Source organism: Mustela putorius, unplaced genomic scaffold (genome assembly GCF_011764305.1).
Source record: "Mustela putorius furo isolate JIRA1106 unplaced genomic scaffold, ASM1176430v1.1 tig00000095_pilon_pilon_pilon, whole genome shotgun sequence".
Classification (NCBI taxonomy): domain Eukaryota; kingdom Metazoa; phylum Chordata; class Mammalia; order Carnivora; family Mustelidae; genus Mustela; species Mustela putorius.
Genome location: NW_025421280.1, coordinates 24,699,798 through 24,720,745, shown reverse-complemented (window position 1 = coordinate 24,720,745; position 20,948 = coordinate 24,699,798). Strand labels below are relative to the sequence as shown.

The 20,948-nt window shown below is 46.0% G+C and overlaps 1 protein-coding gene across 2 annotated transcripts in view; it reads right to left on the bottom strand.

Annotated features, from left to right (window-relative positions):
• LRRC2 (leucine rich repeat containing 2) overlaps positions 1 to 20,948 on the bottom strand; it is a 44,752-nt gene that overhangs the window by 8,407 nt on the left and 15,397 nt on the right. For both annotated transcript variants that reach the window (XM_045080740.1, XM_045080733.1), the window contains exons 2-6: positions 18,752 to 18,895; positions 9,950 to 10,157; positions 7,494 to 7,650; positions 5,612 to 5,748; positions 1,068 to 1,213 (exon numbers count right to left, since the gene is read on the bottom strand). In XM_045080740.1, the coding sequence (XP_044936675.1) occupies positions 1,068 to 1,213; positions 5,612 to 5,748; positions 7,494 to 7,650; positions 9,950 to 10,157; positions 18,752 to 18,876 (773 nt within the window). In that variant the 5' untranslated portion in view covers positions 18,877 to 18,895. The remainder of the gene's footprint in view (positions 1 to 1,067; positions 1,214 to 5,611; positions 5,749 to 7,493; positions 7,651 to 9,949; positions 10,158 to 18,751; positions 18,896 to 20,948) is intronic.

The window sequence follows — 20,948 nt, the reverse complement described above, 5'->3', positions numbered from 1 at the left end:
GTTTTCCGTTTTATTCTAACTTGGCGACTCCCCCCCTGCCCCCGGCCCCGACCCAGTTTTCTCCTTGCATGCATTTCCAAAATCTTGACTGAGCCTACAAATATTTCACAGAGTTTGACTCGTGTTTCAGACTAAAACGATTCCCACTTAGTCTCCCAAAACTGGAAAGCACGGATATACATCACACGTACCAGGAGAAGAAAAAGGTCATGTAAGTGACCTTGGGAACTAAGTCAGTTTGGCTTCTGGGTCATGACAACTTACTTATTATGCACTATCTTTATAAAGGAGATTCTGGATCCCAAAAGGTCAGATATTTTGTTTCATTCACTATTTTAAACTCTGGGCCTGCCATACAGGACCCTAGTATCATTGGTGGAATGAATGAATGAATGAAATGAGTGAATGAATGGATCTTACATGCTCAGTGTAATTTTTTTTTCTTTAAGTAAGCTCTATGCTCATCGTGGGGCTTGAACTCACCACCCCACAATCAGGAGTCTCATGCCCTATTGACTGAGCCAGCCAGAGAGCCCAGTCCAATTATTTTTTAAGCACAAAATACAAGGATATGATTGGAAAAACTTTACCAATCATATCGATTTGCTTGAAAGATCATGTGTGATAAATCAATAAATGAAACCAATAAAAATTACCGTCACTGGCATTCTAAACAGAGTTTAGAAATGTTCCTCTTCCGTATGTAACATATATATAAAGACATAGAGTGATACGTTTCTATTCCATATATAATAAAGATACTTTGCTATGTCTACGGGGTAAAGTTAATGATGTCATTCTGTTGAGGACTCAAGGAAATTAAAAGACAACAGAGACAACCAAGACAACAGAGATGTGTTCAAATGCACGCACACTTACGAGGCTGGAAACTAGAAACTGTCTCATTATCTAAAGAACGAAACTCATTTCCCAGAAACAATAAACTCTTGGAAAATACACTGATTTCAAAGACCATTCGTGTGTTATGCCTGTTTAAAACGTTAAAACGGCAGTTAAGGCATTAGTAACTAATTCATACACCTCACCTTCAGAATGCAAGTAGCTACCTGTCTATATCTTGGGGCAGGTCATTCAGGATATTGTTGCTGATATCCAACCACTGCAAATTACACATCCTCAGGACACAGATCGGGACACTGGCAAACTTGTTTGCTGAGATATCTACAAACGTAACTTGCTTCAAGTTACTTAACTAGAAAGGAATAACAACACATTCTAATTACTTTTGTAAGTGCAGGTATGTTCAACTAATAATTTCCAGGTGATATTTCTTCCCAAAGGCCCTTCTAAGAATATACACAACACAGATCAGGAGAATATACATTTTGGAGCACTGACGACGCGCTCCATGACGGGCAGCACACCGGGGCTGCCTACCAGGAGTTCACACTTCAAAAATAAGCAATGCCATCTAATGTAGCAAGAACTAACGTGAAGAAGTTTTCAACTGGGTGCGGTCAGCGGCACAGACAGAAGGGGCTAATGACCCAATGTCACAGTAGGATAAGGGAAAAGGTCAAGAAAGATCTCACGGAGAATGGAGTTTTTGCACGGGTCCTGAGGTTTCCCCCAAAAGGGAAAAGATAGAGAAGGGAACTCCAGGTAGGGAGCAGCAAGCATGTGCAAAGTCACAGAAAACAAAAAGCACAAGCCTTAAAAAATAGAATGACTTCAAGACGGCCACAAGGAGTTTTGGCAGATTTTTTTTTTTTTAAGATTTTATTTATTTATTTGACAGAGAGCGATACGGCGAGAGAGGGAACCCAAGCAGGGGGAGTGGGAGAGGGAGAAGCAGGCTTCCCGCTAAGCAGGGAGCCCCGTGTGGGGCTCAATCCTAGGAGCCTGGGCTCTGGACCTAAGCCAAAGGTAGACGCCCAACAGACTGAGCCACCCAGGCACCCTAGAGTTTTGGCAAATCTTAAAAAGACTCACATTTGAACTCATGCAGGGATAGAGCAAGCAATCAGAAATCTCTACTCTTTTTTAAGTCTCTTCTCCATAATTTGTGTTTTAATATGGTAACTGGATACATTGGGACATACATTTTTTTTATTTCAAATGCAAATCTATGAATATTGAATGAAGTAGGAAATGGGTCTCATGTTTGGATTTGTTTTTGTAAGTTGGGTCATGGCCATGACCTATATAGAAGGAGCTACCTTTTACTGACTTATTTTCAGAGTCCACTGATAACACCCGGGCTGCCCTTCAGAACACATTTTCAAAACTGTTATGCAATATGCAATATGGAGCCAGTTGAACCAACAGAAGGAATGAATGAAATCTACAAAAGAAGAAGCAGTAGGCTTATACCTCTCTTTATCTTAATAGAATACCTAATTCCCTATTGCTACATTTGCTTTAGTGACTCACAGGTCAAACCCACCCCTTTGAATGGGCACATTCTAGCTTTGCTCTTGTTTTGAATTTCTAAAAATGAATGTGAAGACAGTAATGGGACAGTAAATAAGCATCAGAAAAGATGTCTGGGGTGCCCATAATTCAGTCTAAAGTCTCTGACCATGTTGCCAGTGTTCTCAGATCAGCAGAAAAATCAAGACTGAATTAACATCAGTCTCTTGTCTTCCTCCTTTTTACAATAAATGTAGAAGGTACATTTTTTTAGACTGTAAAAAAAAGTAAGTTCTTTCCCTTTTTTTTTTTTTTAGATTTATTTATTTGACACAGAGAGAGACAACACACAAGCAGGCAGAGCAGCAGGCAAAGGGAGAGGGAGAAACAGGCTCCTTGCTGAGCAGAGAGCCCAAAGTGAGGCTCGATCCCAGGGTTCAGGGATCATGATGTGAGCCGGAGGTAGATGCTTAACCGACTGAGCCACCCAGGTGCCCCAAGTTCTTTCCTTTAAATATCCTCAATAAGTTAAGACTTCTGTGAAAATTAGAATAAGGAAAATCACAGTGGCATCAAACTAGCAAGAAGACAAATGCCTGATTTCCCAGGCATTTGTAATTCCCCACTAGCTACTTTCATCAAGGGCAAAACAAAGCACTCATAAATTCTTTGGAAAGGTAGTTACAGTCTACCTCCATACCACCTTGAATGCGCCCGATCTCATCTGATCTTGGAAGCTAAGCAGGGTCGGGCCTGGTTAGTACTTGGATGGGAATTTGTCTGAAAATTCCAGTGCTGTCCAGATAAAAATCTGACATTCAGTCAGAATAAATACAACACTCAGTTACACAGAAGTTTCATTACCTTTACCTTTGCCTCAAAATTCCTGCTAGTTCCCTCCACGGGTCATTCATTCTATTTGCGGGTCTGTTTGAACTTGAATTCAGGATTGTGTCAATTATTTGTGTGAAAGGCAACTCATGAAGACAGGCACAATCATGCAAATACATAGAACCCTACTGAACAATACACTTAAAAATGGTCACAGTGGTAAATGTAACATTATGTTTTTAACCAAAAAAAAAGTTTTAATGCCAGCATTTGGATATGGCATCCAGGCAAATGGTGCTTTCCTGCGTCTGTAGAGACCAGAACCTTGGGTGCTGTGTGTTTCCTTTGGATACATACAAGTTGGACACATAAGGCTGAGACAACCTGTCTTCAGCTACAGAGTTTCTATTTATCTTGAATAAACCCTAGTTTGGACAGGTGGCTGAACTTTATGTCCAGTGAGAACCATTCAGTCTGAAAATAGTGAAGTTATATATAAAGAGAGTCAGTGAGCTATTAAAACAGAGCCAACTGGGGAAGTATAACAAGTACAGTGCATTTACAGAATCCCATTCAAAGCAAAGAGCCTAAAAATCTCTATCCCGGGTACATTTGCTCCCACCTATGTCAATATAGGGGAGTCAACAGGACATTGCTGTTTGCCAGGAAAAAAAACAAACCCCACTTGTGGTTGCCTAGGGCTGCCTAATCCGCCAACTCATGCAGATTAACTGCAAACAGGAGAGACAGAATTTTGAGGGAATGAGAGAAATATCCTAAATGTGAATTATGGTAAATTGTACACTTAATGACTGAATCTGGGCATCTATAAATTATATCTCAATAAAGAGAAGGGAAAAGAGAAGGGACAGAGAGGCAAGCCTAGGAGGCTGCTGTTCCAGTTCAGATGGAGGACAGCACGGGCTTGTATCAGGGTGTCAGTGGCAAGGTGCTGGGTGGTGGTCAGACACAGAACCTATTCTGAAGGACACATTCAACAGGACTTACTTACAGAGTGGAATCAGGGTATAGGAGCAAGAGAGGTCAAGACGACTTGTCTTGCTTCCAGCCTGGACAACTGAGAGAAGACTGCGCCAATTTCTAAACTGGGGAGGCCTGGGGGCACCTGGGTGGTTCAGTGGGTTAAGCATCTGCCTTTGGCTCAGGTCATGATCCTGGTGTCCTGGGATTGAGCCCCACCTCAGGCTCCCTGCTCAGCGGAGAGCCTGCTTCTCCCTCTCCCTCAGCCTGCCGCTCCCCCTGCTTTGGCACGCTCTCTCTCTCTCTGTGTCAAATAAATAAATAAAAATTTTAAAAATAATTACATAAATAAACAAACAAACTTGGGAGGCCTGGGGAATGAGCAGTCTCAAGGAGAGTCACGCCCCTGGGCAGACACCCTCTCCTGGACTGTGGCCCTCACCTGGACTGTTGGGCATTTCCTGGGGCGATCGTGGAAGCAGTCACTTCCACCCGCCAAGAAGTTTCCAGGCAAGGAGAGTAACACCCCATCTGGGACTCTAATCAGCAACCAGGGCCTTATCAGCACCATACCAGCAACATTGTTTCCAGTCTGTTCCTTACCAGCAGGATTATGAGATCTCTATCTCCCTTTAGCATAAGAAGTCTGTTGAATTTTGTTTGGCAACACTCTTCCCTCTCAGTGGCTCCATTTCATCAGAATGGGATTCTAAATCATTTCTCCAGTGAATACAGACCAAAAGTCACTAGCGAATGTTGTTTAAATGAATGGACCTTTAAAATCCTGTTAGGACTGTTTCGGTTACCTACAAGTTTTTGTGAATATATTAACTTCTTTTAAAAATTTTACCCCCTTTATTTCCAACTGTTTCCAATTTATTTTACCACTGTGAATAAATAAATCCAGATCTGCATCACAGACAACAGGCATCAGACATTAAATAGACATTAAATAAAAATATCTCGTATGAAAACAGGACGTTTTGCCTAGTTTTGTTTGTTTCTTTTTTTGTTGTTTATTTTTTTTTCTTTTACAGAGAAAGAGAGAGATCACAAGTAGGCAGAGAAGCAGGTGGGGGCGGGGGGGGGGGGGACAGGCTCCCCAATGTGCAGAGAGCCTGATGTGGGGCTCCATCCAAGGACCCTGAGATCATGACCTGAGCCGGAAGCCAGAGGCTTAATCCACTGAGCCACCCAGGCGCCCTGTTTGTTTCTTGACAGCTTTTCCGAACTTAAATTCAGCTCCTGGCCTAGTGTAAGAACATTTTGAAAGACCTTCTAGTCACTGGTATAAGGTGACTGAAATGTCAAGAAAGCGTGATATAAGAAAGATGGACTCTGACCTTGTGAACTGCCTTCCCCAGATCATCCCACGTCCTAAACCAAATACAAGTAAATTATAGTGCAAAAATGACTGCTTTCTTACTTCAAAGGGGAGCTCCGTTAATTCTAGGTTTCCAGAACAATCCAGTTTCTCTAGATTTTCACAGTCCCCCAATTCTGGAGGGATGCTTCTCAGAAGGTTGAAGCTCACATTGAGTTCTTTCAGATTCTTCAAGCGACCTGTCATCAGAACAAATGAACATCCATCGGGAAGATCCTTTAAGGTCTTTTTAACAACAAACACAAGACAAAGAGAAAACATTTGTATAATGACGATGGGGGAGACAAGGAACATAATTTTGTATTGTTTTGTAAGCCCTTGATTAAATGTCAGCTTCTCTGTCTGGGATCACAGCATTTTGTGCTTACTCTCTAGTTAATCCTTCATGGAACTATAGGCAGCCCCCATCTTTTGCCCCTCATACCCCAAGAGAGAGAGAAGCAGTAATGATCACTGTAGTCTTCATTATAAGGTACTGCAGCTGAACAGAAATGTGATGGAGAATTATAAAATGTTGATCAAAATGACATAATAGGCTACGCTAAACTTACATGGGAATAATTGGTTGTCATTTATGTTTGCAATGAACATGTATTGCATGTGTAACTTTCTAAAACTTAAAGAAAATAAACAAAGAGTTCACTCATGAGACTTCTAGTTTCTGAGCCATCGGCAAATGTCTGCCTGTGCCGAGTCCTGCAGGTGGGATTGAAGGACCCCAGGTCAGAACTATAGTATAGCCTACAAGTTTTAACATTCTTTTTATGACCAGCTTATGCTAACTGAGAAACTGTAGCTAGCTGACGATAGATAAGGGAGTCAGCAAGCAGCATAACAGGATAACGAATAGCGAAAATCTGTGTTTAACCCGGCTGTTTCTGGCTTCTGTATAATAATGCTTCTAATGCTTTGCTAAGAAATGAAAAATTGCTTAAACCCTCAACTCTAAGGAGCGGGAGGCTGGCTGAGGACAAAGCGAAAGCTGGCGCCTTGCACCCCCTCTCCACCCACTCCCCTTGGTAACATGTGTGACATTTCACAGGCACCCCTGACTGCCCTACAATAAGAGCAAATGGTTATCTTGCAGAGATCACAGTCCTGCAAGGCAGGAGTCTCTCTTGGTTTACAAATGTCCTTGAGATTTACAACAAAGAAGTAGCCTTATCAATAGCTCAATTTCCAAAGACACATAACTCAGTTTCTCAAGCCCTAACGTCACCCTCCCCTCCATAAAAACCGAAGGAGATGGAGGTAGAAGGAAAAGTAAATAAAGTTAAATTTCTTTTAAGACCTAAATCTCACTAACAAGGACATTTGATAGCAGGAATGTAACATTCCACCAGGAGACTCCCAATTGTCTTTATGTTAGTGCCTCATTAGAGGGAAAGTGGCCTTGGCTTGATAGTAACCAGGCCTTCAATATCCTGATAGTGCTTTCATTCGCATGCGTGGGCTAACCGGCCAGTTCTGCTTCTGTAAGATTGCTTTGTCTGCTTTCGCGCGCGGTCCCCTGACCCAATTCACTGACGCCAAGTATGCCTGTTCAAACTGTCAACCAATCAGCTCAGCCCCACCCGAAACTTGTTTGTACCTGTCTATAAAAATCCTGCACTACCCCAGCCTGGTGTGCTCGGTTAGCTGGAGCTGCCGACCACCCGCCGGTACCTGCGTGACAATAAACCTCTTGCTGTTTGCATCCAGTGGCAGTGTTGGATTCTTGGGTAAGGGGATCCGCGGGTCTTTCAGGATGGTGGTATCACCACCCCAAGGGGACCTTGCAAAGGAACTAGCAGCTCTGGGAACCAAGGAAACAGCCCTGCCCAGCAGTGTCCTGGGCCACGAGGGAAAGGAAGCTCCACGCAGCCTGCCCACCAGCTGCCTGCCTGCCAGACGAGAGCACGGAGGCTCCTGCTGGTGAACATACCAATTTCAGCCGGAAGACAGGAGATTTGGTTTTTTGGCAGATCTAGAATTCTCATCGCTTGAAACAGCTCAATGTAGGTAGGAATGATTTGAATCAGGGTATTAGTGATGTGCCATTCTTGCAAGTGCGTCTGCTCCTTCAGTGAATCCGGCAGCTCCTGAGACAGAATGAATGACATCAGTCACAACTAGTTCCTCATGGTGTCGGAGCCGAGTGGTGGCGTGTGCAAAGTCAAGTATAACCGGGCATTTGCGAGAAAGGCAAGAAGCTAGACAGCATGGGTGAGAGCATCAGACCTAACCTTAGCCCGCTGCACAGCCCCTCCATGAAACCACTTTAAGACTCTGGGGTTGTCATGAATCTCACAACAGAGGACTGGCCAATGAATTCCTGATATGAAAATCAAATGCCCAGTGAACACAGATAACCAGGCTCACAGCTATAGCCACGACATGTACTGTTGGTTTACAACACACTGATTTAACATCTTCTGAAAACAAAATCTGTCCATGCATTGGATTTTAAAACGTGTGCTATGTTTCCCTCCCTAGTTGCTTGATAAAGATCTAATCGTTGCTGTGCCAAGTTTCTCACTGTTTTTCTGAGTCTCTCATAGGAAAGAACACCAGAAAGAGAGCGGGGAGACATGAATGCTGGGCCAGGTTCTGCCTTTTTTCAGGCGCACCACCTCCCTGGTCATTTGTGAAGTGACAGAGGAACTCAGCAGAATCCAAGGCTGCCCTGGGTTCAAGGGTTCTGGGATATGATTGCAAAGGTGCTGAGAAGTGCTTATGGATGTAGGTTCTCCAGGCAGGCTGGGTAACCCTTGTGGGGGTATGTGCTTAGACAAAGGCCATGTTTGGCAATGACACAGGAGGATGATTTACCAGCGGTATGTAATTAGAACTGCAGAAGGGCACCCACTGATTTCAGTGATGGGGATGCAGAAGAAAAAGACTAGAGGTTGTAGAGCAATAAACTCCCCCAGTTTCCGAAGGCAGTGCAGCCTACAAGTCAGTGACCTAGAATACTGGCTCATTCAGGACCCACAATGGTCCTCAGAGGGAGCTAAGGCAGGCCTTAGCCCCATTTTACTGAGGAGGAGAAAAAAATATATGAAAGTGGAGTAAAGTGCCTCCAGATCACATGACCAGTAAAGGACACCCACCACGATCCCCTCCCCAAATTCAGTCTCCCGGCCCAGGGTCCTTTCATCCGTAAGTCAGGGGCATAAAAAGAGATGACGGGCAGGTTCCAGAGAACCCTGTCCCCCAGAAAGAGATCATCATACCAGTTTGCTTGCCCATAGCACAACACTCAGGTGCTGCTTCCACCAGAAAACGTCAGATCACCTGCAAGCCCAGGAGATACTGATGAGGGAGCAGGAGGCTGGCTGAGGACAAAGCAAAAGCTGGCGCCTTGCACCCCCTCTTCACCCTTTCCCCTCCATAAGTGTAGCATCCCTCAGGCAGCCCTGACTGCCATGAACAATAAGCAAATAGTTAACTTGCAGAGCTCACAATCCTGCTACACAGGAGTCTCCCTTGGCTTACAAATGTCCTAAATCTCACTAACAAAGACGATAGATAGCAGGATTGTGACACCCCACCAAAAAGTCTCCCAACTATCTTAATGTTAATGGCTGGTCTGAAGACAACATTGATCCAGCAGCGAGGGCAAGGCCTCCGGCAGGCCTGGAACATCCTGGCACCTTGTAGGCCCTCTTTAGCATATGAAAACTCCACTGACACCTCCCTTCCCCTCACCTTCCCCCAACAGCAGGGTACATAACCTGCCATCCCTCACAACCCGGGGCAGCAGCTCTTCCTGCCCACGGGTCCTGTCCCTGTGCTTTAATAAACCACCATTTTGCACCAGAGCTGTCTCAAGAATTCTTTCTTGGTCATCGGCTCCGGACCTCAGCCCACCAAACCTCACCTAGGTTCTAGAACTTCATCAATACTGCCCCAAGCAAAGCAGCAGGTCAGGACACGGGGAGCAGGAAGCCACCTGTAAAGCCCAGAGGAAAGAAAGGGGGTGGGGGCGGCTACCTCTTTGTCCTGGCCTCAGACTCTCAGAAAGAAAGACAGCTAAATCTGTCACCACCTACCAGGGGATGTTACCTGAAGGCTCGGTTCATTTAAAAAAAAAAAAAAAAAAAGGCAAAGAGTGATTTTAAAGGTCTTGGGAGAGAGACTGCAGGAGTAATCATTTTAAAGGCTGTGCCATCCTGCGGAGGGCCGCCAGGATCCCAGAGCCTGCCGCCCTCGGAGGGACCCTGCTGCCCTTCCCAGGACTTCAGGGTCTTGCACGGAGGAAGAGACCTGAGAACCTGGTTTAGAGCAGGCAACTGGCTCCTCCCCATCCATGGGAACGCTCTCTTGGCCAAGGCCAAGGCCAGTCAATGCCTCCAGCAGAATCCAGCAGTGCATCGGGCACCCCCTCGCTGCACTCACCGTCCACTGCTCCCCTGAAAGCTCCAACACAAACGGACTCCTCCGTTTGTCTCTCTCCTTGGAAAGTGAACTCTGCCTCGCGTAAGTGTTCCTTTCGATCTTTTCCAGAAGCCTCGCGCTGGTGTCTACGAAGCCATTCTTGCAGTATGCAGCCTGGGGGATGCCTTTCCTCCTGCACTCGGCCACGAAGTTCCACTCCTCCTTTATCCTAAACGGACAGCAAAGGCCGAAGTCACACTCCGGGGGAACCGCCCCACCTGCCTGGAGTGGCCAGCAGACCACCTGCGCGCAGACGCAGTCCCTCCCCAGGCCTGCGATTTCTGCCCCCACCCCGCCACACCCCCCGCAGCGGCTGGAGACTCAGGGACCCCGCCACGGAACCAAATCTCAGCTCTGCCCCCTGCACTCTTTCCTGGGTCCCTCTGCTGTGGGAATGTAAGTGGCATCTTAAACCCTCAGAGTTGTGAATTATCAGCAACTTGGACTAAAAAAGTAGAGAAGGTGAGTGGGACGGAATTCCTAAAATTTCTACCAAAGTTACCTATGTATTTGATTAATTACAATTTCCTTTGATATTATGTGGTGCTAGCCCAAGTTGTTTTGTTTTAAGATTTTATTTATTTATTTGACAGAAACACAGCGAGGCAGGGGGAGTGGAAGAGGGAGAATCAGGCTTCCCGTGGAGCAGGGAGTCCGATGCTGGGATCCCAGGACCCTGAGATCATGACCTGAGCCGAAGACAGATACTTAAGGACTGAGCCACCCAGGCGCCCCTCTTTTGTTTTTTAAATGCCTGGCCACAGGAGTATGCTAATATTTCAAGGGTGTCTGATTTGAAATATACAGGCAGCCCCAGTTTATATCATACCCTAAAAACGATCTTTACCACTCTGCAGAGACTAAAGTGAACTTGCAGAAAACTGATAGCAACACAAATCATTCTTGACTACAGACACACAAATCAATTCTGTCCGGTGGAGGGACAACCCTCCCCCACCTCTGAGGACAGATTGTTCCATTTGCAAGTTCATTTCAATTTTCCTGATACCCAAACGTGTCTGTCCTTTGGATTCTCCTCTAAACTGGCTGTAACACCTCCCTCCTTGTCCTCGTGTTCATAATGAGAAAACATGAATTTTTAACTCGCATTCCCTTTGTATCTGCACGTTTTCTGAGGGTTAACCTTTAACACAGGTTGGGCACCCTGTGAGAAGTCAGGCAGTGGTGCCGTTGAGGTGGGAGAAAGCCCAGACCTCTTTCCCCCATCCCTTGTTGGGTTGGGACCCGCAGGGCTCAGAGAGCTGTGATCACCTTCTCCTTTATGTAGCTTCAACTGCTTTCAGTCCTGCCTGGTTTTTGTTTCACACCCCCAAATCCCCCCCATCCATGCCCCATCACCCCCAACCCCCTGTAATGTTCAATTCTTAGAGAATGAGTAAGCAGGGAAACCAGAGGGGCAAAGCTGCTGGGACAGCGTGCAGAGGGTGTGGAGCTAGCTAGAGACCTCTGATTCAGAGCCAAGCCCACACTGCTAAAGCAATCACAGGCGCTGAAAGATTCTAGTAAGTGTTTATAGACAGTCTTTCCACCAGTCGAAAGTTAAGCGTGTTAGCAAAGCTTGGTAGCAACACTAGAATGTGATCAATGTCAGTAATTCCTCAGGAGAGCTGCAATGCAGGGGTGGGTGGCTGGTGACACAGCCAGACCCTGCCAGTCACCAACCCTTTAGATCCCAACGGATTTTGTAAAGATCCTATGTATACTGTATGATCCAAACATTCCACTCCTGGGTATTCCTAGAAGACAGGGGAAAGCATATATCCATACAAAGACAGGGGCATATGTTCATATCAGCTTTATAGCCCAAACCTGGAAACAACCCAAACACACCTTCACAGGTGAATGGATGGACACACTGTAGCTTATTCACACTACTCAGCAATAAAAAGAAATGAAAGCTTGATACACACTACCGCATGAGTGAATCTCAAGGTCATCAGGCTGAACGAAAGAATCCAGGTAATCAATCAATCAACCAATCAATCAATAAAAGAATCCAGACCCAAAAAAGTATTCCATTTATATAAAATGATTTGTAAGACTCTAATAAATGCAGGGCGCCTGCGTGGCTCAGTGGGTTAAAGCCTCTGCCTTCAGCTCGGGTCATGATCTCAGGGTCCTGGGATCGAGTCCCGCATCGGGCTCTCTGCTCAGCGCGGAGCCTGCTTCCTCCTCTCTCTCTCTGCCTGCCTCTCTGCCTACTTGTGATCTCTGTCTGTCAAATAAATAAATAAAATCTTTAAAAAAAAAAAAAGACTCTAATAAGTGCAAAGTCATCTACAAAGACAGGAAGGCGTGACTGCCCTGTCAAGGACAGGGATGAGAGGAAAGAACCACCAAGAGTGAGGAGAGGCTTGTAAGGTGACAAACGTGACCCTATCTTGATTGTGGAGATGGTTTTAGGGACGTATACATACATCAAACATTTCAAATTGTATCCTTTAAATACATGTAGTTTCCTGTGTGTAAGTTATGCTCCTCAGTAAGGCTTTTATAAATAACATTTCATGGTCCCACTTTCATCACCTCCGAGTCCCTCCTCAGCCCCTTTGCACCTCTCTTGCTGTTTCCCATGCACCTAGCAAACGTCACTCTAGCTGGTATCCACTCCCCCTCCTCTGCCTGCCACCCCCTGCCCCCCGGTTGTGCACATGCACCCATCCAGGACACAAACATGAAGGAAAGTTCACCACCTTGCAAACTGGCCTCATTTTGGATGGTAGCCCCTGACCCAGGCCCCTCGCTGCTTCCCAGAAGCCCTACCACACTCCCAAGCTCATCTCTTTGCTGTAGGCCCTAGGTGACTCTTAACACATTTTCTCCCTTTCAAGCAAACCTCCATCACCGCCTACCCCATCCTCTACCCCAGAGCTTCTAGTCCAGGGAGGGAAGAAATGAAAGAGAACAGAACACCTGGAAGTCCCAGCACCACATCCACACCACCTGCTCCTGTCTGTTCCTGTCAGCTCTGCCTGTGCTTCGGCTGGTCTGGAAGAACTCTCCCAGATCCTCCTGGTTACCCCCCTCCCGAGCACCCAGCCTCTCACTGGCTCAAGGACTTCCTGCTTGTCTCTTGAGTATTTCCCTCCTGAGGATCACTCCCATTAGCACATGCACTCAGTTTTTTCTCCCAACTCAAAGGGCAACGCTGCCACCATCATCTTCCCCACCCCACCCCCACCTTCCTGCAATGGCATGTCTTCCATCAAGCCTGCTTCTCTGCTCCACCTTACAGCCAACCCCACGAAAGAGCTGTGCTGGCTCACATCCACAATTCTCCGTTCCCATCCCCCTGTTGAACGCCCTTCGCTCGGCGTCCCCCTTCTTTGGAAATTGTTCTCAAGGTCATCACGACCTCCACTTCGCTAGACCCAGTAGCCAAATCCAGTCCTCATCTCCTCTGACCCATCTGGAACATTCGGCACAGCTTTTCTTCCCCCATCAAGCCTGATTGCCCCTTGGCTCCCTCTCTCTGCCGATTCCACTCCTACCTCTCTAGTCACTGGGCTGCCTCCCCCTCAACTTCCCAACCTCCAAATCTCCAAGGTCCCAACACCCAGTCCTTGGGCCTCTGCCCTTCTCTATCTACACTCATTCGTTGGCTATCTCGCAGTGCATGGCTTTAAATGGATCTGTATGCTGATGATGCCCAGTTACAGTTATCTAGCCAAGACTGCCTCACTGACTCCTTGCTTCTCCCGTAGCTCCACCTGAATGTCTAAAATTAACATGTTCCAGGGGCGCCTGGGTGGCTCAGTGGGTTAACGCCTCTGCCATTGGCTCAAGTCATGATCTCAGGGTCCTGGGATCGAGCCCCGCATCGGGTTCTCTGCTCAGCAGGGAGCCTCCTTCCTCCTCTCTCTCTGCCTGCCTCTCTGCCTACTTGTGATCTCTGTCAAATAAATAAATAAAATCTTTTTATAATTAAAATTTTTTAAAAAATTAAATTAAATTAACATGTTCCAACCCAAATTCCTGATCTTCACCCCAAAACTTGCCTCTTACCCATTCCGTAAAAGGCTTCCAGATGCTCTGGCTAAAAACCTCAGGCCCATCGTTGGCTCCATACTTTCTTCATGCCTCATATCAAATCCATCAAGAGATAACGGTCAGTTCTCCAAGAATCACGCCACTCCCCACCACCTTCCCTGCTTCCATTCTTGCCCAAGGCACCATCCTCTGCCCCACTCTTGCCTCCCTAGGGTCTAAACTTGCCCAGCATTTCAAGTAAGCCCATCACAATGACAGTCACACTCTGTCCTTGGCTCTTTGTTTCACCCAGCAAAGCAATGTCCCATTGCGTCTCCAAAGCCCTACAAGGCTGTGCCCTCACCTGTCTGTCTGGCCACATCCAGTGGTGCAGTCGCTTGCTTTCCTGGTCTGCTGACTGGCTCCCTTGCTCCTCCTTGAACACCCAGGACAACCCATGCCTCAATATTTGCATTGCTCTTTTGTCTGCCTGGGACATTCGTTCCTGAATTTCGGCAGGGTTGGCTCCCCAGGTCTACGTGTACACTTTTTGCTCTTCCAAAATGACTTTGGGTATCATTGGAGTTTCAAGCTTGCCATTAAGCTGGGAGAAAGAGGAGCATTTAAAAAAAATATTTTGCCGATGGCCCTGGCTAGCCTGGCTACCACCCTACCAAGGTCCTAGTCACAGCGAGCTGAGCCGGGGTAAGCACTCGGCTAGCAAGGAGGCAGGGCTTCAGGATCTACCTATGACATCTCCATGTAATGTCATAAAAGTATAAGTTTAAAAAAAGGCCAGCACATGGAGGGAGATGAATTTCATACTGGGAGAAAGTGGCGGGATGGGCTTGGGATCGTTACTTTTCCTTATTAGCTCTTCTGTATAGTTTAAGTATATTTTAATACCATGTGATTTTTAAAAATGTAAATACCTAGGGCCACCTGGACAACTCGGTTGGTTAAGCATCGGAGACTTGATTTCAGCTCCGGTCATGATCTCAGGGTCCTGGGGTTGAGCCCTGTGTCCAGTTCTGCCCTGGGCATTGAGCCTGTTTAAGACTCTCTCTCTCCTTTCTCTCCCTCTGCCCTTCCTTCTACTCCTGCATGCTGTCTGTCTGTCTGTCTCTGTCTCTCTCTCCCCCCACCATAAATAAATAAATAAATAAATCTTTTAAAATAAATAAATGTAAATGCCTGCCTATGGATCTAGATCAGACTGTAGCAGTCAGGGCTGTGAGGCAGACCCTGGGTCTAAGACATGCAGATTGAAGGAAAGAGGAAATCCCCCCAAAATGGCAGCAGCCAACAGCACAGACACTGTTCACCAAGCCTTGTGCTCACCAAGCACTTTTCAGGTTAACATCTCTTTTACCCTCATTTCTTAGACTGAGTCCAAAGGGCTACCCTGCCAATGTAATGAAACGATGCCCATTAAGCTTTACAGAATACATCTTTCCTTTATTGCGAAGAACAAACCAACATAAATGGCTCACATATTTGGGGGCAGCTAACATATAATGGAGAAAAGAAAAGATATGAGACACATCTCATTAAAAAGAAGCATATACCAAATCTTTTGGGGATTTCTTTTTAAATGTTTTCTATCCCATTCCCTCTGAAACCCCATGAGAATATAAACTATTTTTTGGTGAGAGTCAAGACTTTGGTGAGAGTCAACTCTTTTTTTCAATTCCATTCTCTTCCTCCAGAGTGATTAAAATCAGTAAACAGTCTAGCATAAGATAATAGAGTTGTTGAATCGCTCCCTTGTACACATGAGACTGGTATAACATAGTGTGTCGGCTGCCCTTCAATTTAAAAAAAATGGGGGAAAAAGATCAAAAGAGATAAATAAATACATGAATAAACTGTCTTTGTCTTTATACGTTATCACCCGTATAACTGAATAATCATCCCCTTGAATCAATTTTAGCAGAACCTCAAATACAAGACATGTAAAACAATGCCATTACAGTTTCACTAATTAAATCAGTAAATGTGCAAATAAAGTGCTCTTCCCTTAAGGAACGAACCCACAATCCTAGCCTAGATGGCAGAGAGCCTTCCTGGGTGAAAAAGTCCTCACTCAGAACCTTCCAGCTGCTCTTCTATTTCTCCCACTCAGTGACTCAGTTTCATCCAGGCAGGATGCTATTCTGTATTGTATCTTTACTTAAAATGCTTTTTAAAAATATATATATTATTTATTTATTTGTCAAAGAGAGAGAGCACGCACAATCAGGGGGAGCAGCAGGCAGAGGGGGAAGCAGGATCCCCACTGAGCAGGGAGCCCAATGTGGGACTTGATCCCCAGACCCTGAGATGCTTAACCAACTGAGCAACAGATGCTTAACCAACTGAGCCACCCAGGAGCTCCTCTGTTTATCATTTTTAAGTTTTGATACATGCTTCATGAAATAAAGACAGTCTTACAAAATGGAGCACCATGAAGTGAGGTCACAGAGCAAGCTAGAGCCTGTTTTCATAAAATTAAATTAACCAGATAATTGCTTTTTCTGATAAGACATTCGTCGGGTTTTCAATATGTTAATTTCCCCGCAGGAAACAGATCTTGAGAAACTAAAGTTACCCTACAAATAGTGTTAAGAATCGCAGCATGAATCGCAGTACAGAAACTCAGAGACACCTGCCAAAAAAGGGAAATTCATTCATTCATACGTTCATTTTTTTGCAGGTCCTGGGAAGCCTATCAGCTTGCTCCTTGAACCCCCACATTCCTCCCTCCACTATCCCTACTTCACCCTCACCTGCCCAGCCAATTTGATGGCTGTTTTTCTTATCCTGAGCTAGAAAAACCTAACTTCCCTAAGAAGTTTTCTGTCTTAGGGCAAGCAAGATAAGACAGGGCACCAGCCCCATTCAGGGCCAACCCGGTACATAGGAACCATGGGAAGCTGTCTACAAAGTCATTTCACAGCAGGATGAAAGAAGCCAAGAGGCAAAAACCACTCCAAAGCAGATGGACCCTAGCTCTCTGCAGATGCCTCCTGCTTCCAGAACCCTCAGGGGGTTACATCAGCTACAGACACTTTCCCGCAAAACCCCCAGGGCTTGGGTCCCCCTTTAGCAAGTTGTCCTACCCTAGAGTAACCCAGATGCTAGGAGTAAGGAGAAGGTCGGAGCAGAGCTGAGAGACACTTTGGGCTCACAGGGTCCAGGGACCTGTGTAATTCGTGCTAGTGTAGATCGCTCAGACCCATTGCCATAGGTGTTGCCCAGTCTGAGGTTCCAATTCTTAAATTCAAGATTCATCTCATATTGGATAACCTCCGATTAGTGCAAGTGAAAAGAACGTCCCAACTATGTGTGACTGCAGCATTGTGCAGGGAAAAGATCTTGGCCAAATCCTCCGCTTACCAGCTATGTCAACTTGGGTAAGACATTTGGGTCCCAACTTCCTCGTCTTCAAGTTGGGGATAAGGGTAACCACCTGGAATGGCTGTGGTGCTTACAGTAACAGCTTAATTAATTATCAAACATGATCAGAAAAGGTACTGGTTTGATCCAGATAGTTCATAAGAATGGAGAGCCAAGAACAGAGAAACATTCACACCTTACACATTTTGTTTTGTTTTGTTAAAGATTTTTTATTTATTTGACAGAGAGAGATCACAAGTAGACGGAGAGGCAGGCAGAGAGAGAGAGAGAGGGAGGAGGAAGCAGGCTCCCTGCCTAGCAGAGAGCCCGATAAAGGACTCGATCCCAGGACCCTGAGATCATGACCTGAGCTGAAGGCAGAGGTTTAACCCACTGAGCCACCCAGGAAGCCCACACATTTTGTTTTTAACTTAAAGTACAGGGGCACCTGGGTGGCTCGGTCGTTAAGTATCTGCCTTCAGCTCACGACATGATCCCCGGGTCCTGGGATCTAGCCCCACGTAGAGCTTCCTGTTCTGCAGGAAGCCTGCTTCTCCCTCTCCCAATCCCCATGCTTGTGTTCTCTCTACTGCTGTGTGGGTCTCTCTGTCAAATAAATAAGTAAATCTTTAAAAAAAATAAAAATAAAAATAAAACTTAAAGCACAGAAAAATATCAACCCTTGCCAACTTGAGATAAAGTTATGGACCTCCTCGGAAACTGGGTCTGCTGATCAGAATCCCATTCTGCCTTTCTTATATAAACCACACCCTCCGCACATCATGCAAGAGCTCCAGTTTTGGATCCTTCATAGGGAATTAAAAAGTCAGAGATGCAAAGCCACCGGCATGTGCAACCTCTCCAACTGGTCCTACTGCCTTGGATTTGTGCAGTGCTGAGTCAATTGTGTGGCCCTTGGTTATCCCAAATGGAGTTTTTCCAAAGCGATCAGCTTCATTTCATATACCTATCACTCTCTTTTCCTCCTGTATCATGAGCTTACACGAGCATAGACAAATTATCTCCTCTGCAGCCAAGTAAAAAATGGTATCAGTAGAGCAAGTCTTAGTCCGCATTCAGCTCAACTGGTAAGGATGGAAATACATGACAGGGAGTACCTTTGAGCTGCTCCAGGGCATGGGAGAGAGTTTACTGTGTCATCGCTGTGCACCCCGTGCCTGGTACAGTGCCTGGAATGCATGTGGGACTGTACACCATGGGCTTGCGATTATGGGAATCAGACATTCGCTGTGGGCAACAGTGGGATGGCTTCAAAGTCCAATGAGTAAGTGTCACAGAGAAATCCCAGAAGGGCCTTCCTCTCTACAACATGACCACAGCTTGCCTAGCCCCCACTCACTAAAGAAGCTACAGGCAAGTAGAGAAAACACATACTTTTCCAATGCGCTTTTCTCGAGCCTTTCTGTCTCCTTCTTCTGCCAAGCTTTGTGCTTCTTGACGCGCGTCTCCCACAAGGCTCTGATGACAGAAATGTCGAACACGACCACTTTGTGTCCCATTTTGGGAGCATGAAATTACCTATTTAAAAAACACAATATGTCAGCTTCACACACACACACACAAGAGAAAATAGTTTTCTTACAACCTTGGTTTTTTTTTAAGATTTTTTTTTAATTTATTTGAGATAGAGTGCGCATGCCGGCCAGCGATGGGGAAAGGGCTCAGAGAGCAGGGTGGGGGAGGTGGGGAGGTGGTGGCGGAAGGAAAAGGACAAGCAGACTCCTGGCTGCTGGCTCCGCACAGAGACCATAACACACTGAAGTTGGATCCCAGGACTCCAAGATCCCAACCTGAGATCACGAGCAGAACTGAAACCAAGAGTCAGATGCCCAACGACTGAGCCATCCAGGCACCCCAGTTTTAGCATGAACTTTGAAATGAAACAAGAATGAATCCATCCTCATAAGTAATGATGAAATGCCCTGTGAATTCCAGAATGGCAGTTTGCTAATGTACTTAAAGCCTGATGGTACTCTGGGTTAAGTCAAGTCCAACACCCAGCCTGTGGCTCCTCTAGAAGGTCACACTTGTAGCTCTACCTCTCAGCCAGATTTGGGGGTTCCCAAAGCCCCCTGGGCCCTCCATAAGCCTCTTGGTTCCATGTTCTATTGAATTTTCTAGCAGCTCATCTTTCCACTAGGGCTGTACCAGACTCAAGGGTACATTTGTGAGTTAATCAGAAAACACACACACACACACACACACTCCTGGTGACCTGAGGCTACACCAGCAGTCACCGTTAAACAACAAAACCAATCCTTGCACCAAGAACCATGAGCACTTTCCCAATAGGGACTGATCACGACACAGAGCATGGGGACGGGTCCTGCGAGGGTCCCCTGCAACATGAAACTTCACAGGCTGCTGGTCTCTGTGTATGTAAGGAAACTCAAGGGCAGGTGCATCTTGGCCTTTCATCGAAGTGAGACCCAGCACAGTGCCTGGCACACAGCAGACCCTCTGTAAATATTTGTGAAGTCCATAAACGAAAACTGAATAAGAGGTTTGCATCCAGATTGCTCCCCTCTCAGGCCACTCAGTGAGCTTCCTCTCTCCTTTTTATGTTCCCATCTTTTTTTTCTTTAAGATTTTATTTATTTATTTGACAGACAGAGATCACAAGGAGGCAGAGAGGCAGGCAGAGAGAGGAGGAAGCAGGCTCCCTGCTGAGCAGAGAGCCCAATGCGATGCAGGGCTCTTGGGGGCTCCATCCTAGGACCCAAGGATCACGACCGGCAGAGGCTTTAACCCACTGAGTCACCCAGGTGCCCCATCTTGTTTTTATTTTATTCATTGCCTTAAGTGATTATTTGTTCACCGAAAAAAAAAAAACTGTCAGGATGTAAAAGTACTTCTTAATGTTCATTCCTCTAACCTGCACTGATCTGCCTTATCTAAAAATAACTTCCTAGTTATCGTTTTACATTTCCCCTACTTAGTAGCATTGAAATCTGGCTCCATCCACTTCCTGATTCATGCACACACGCACACACACACACACGCGCGCGCGCGCGCACACACACAGCGTGTCAGTCAGCCAATCGTAGGGCTGTTGAATATTCTCTGCTCCAGTTCCAGATGCTTCTAAATGGCAGTCCTTGGGGACACAAAAGCAAATATTTGATCTTCAGACTCAGCTGTGTACTCGCCACGAAGGGCTTGCCAGGCTGAGCGGGAAAGCCGGCTTCTGTCTGCGCAGTGGAAGGCTGGAGAGCCATCATTTTCGTCTTAACGAGCTGAAAATGCTGGCCCCGGCTTACTTCCATCTTTCCCTTTATTTCTGACATCTGCGACTGTCTTTTGTCTGCCTTTAAATATTTTTACCTCAAGGAGATTTCTGGCAAAGGTACAAGAGACGCACCTTTTTGTGCGGACCGATGTTCTCAATTCTCTGGGGTCAATAACATGAGCGAGGCATTGGAAGGTCCTGGAACTCTATTTAACCTTTTCAGGAACTGTTGGACTGTTTCCCCAAAGCAGCAGCCTCATGTTCCTGCCCTGACAGCCGAGCATGAGGGTTCTGGTGTCTCCACATCCTCTCTACACTCGTTCTTCCACTCTCTCCCACCAT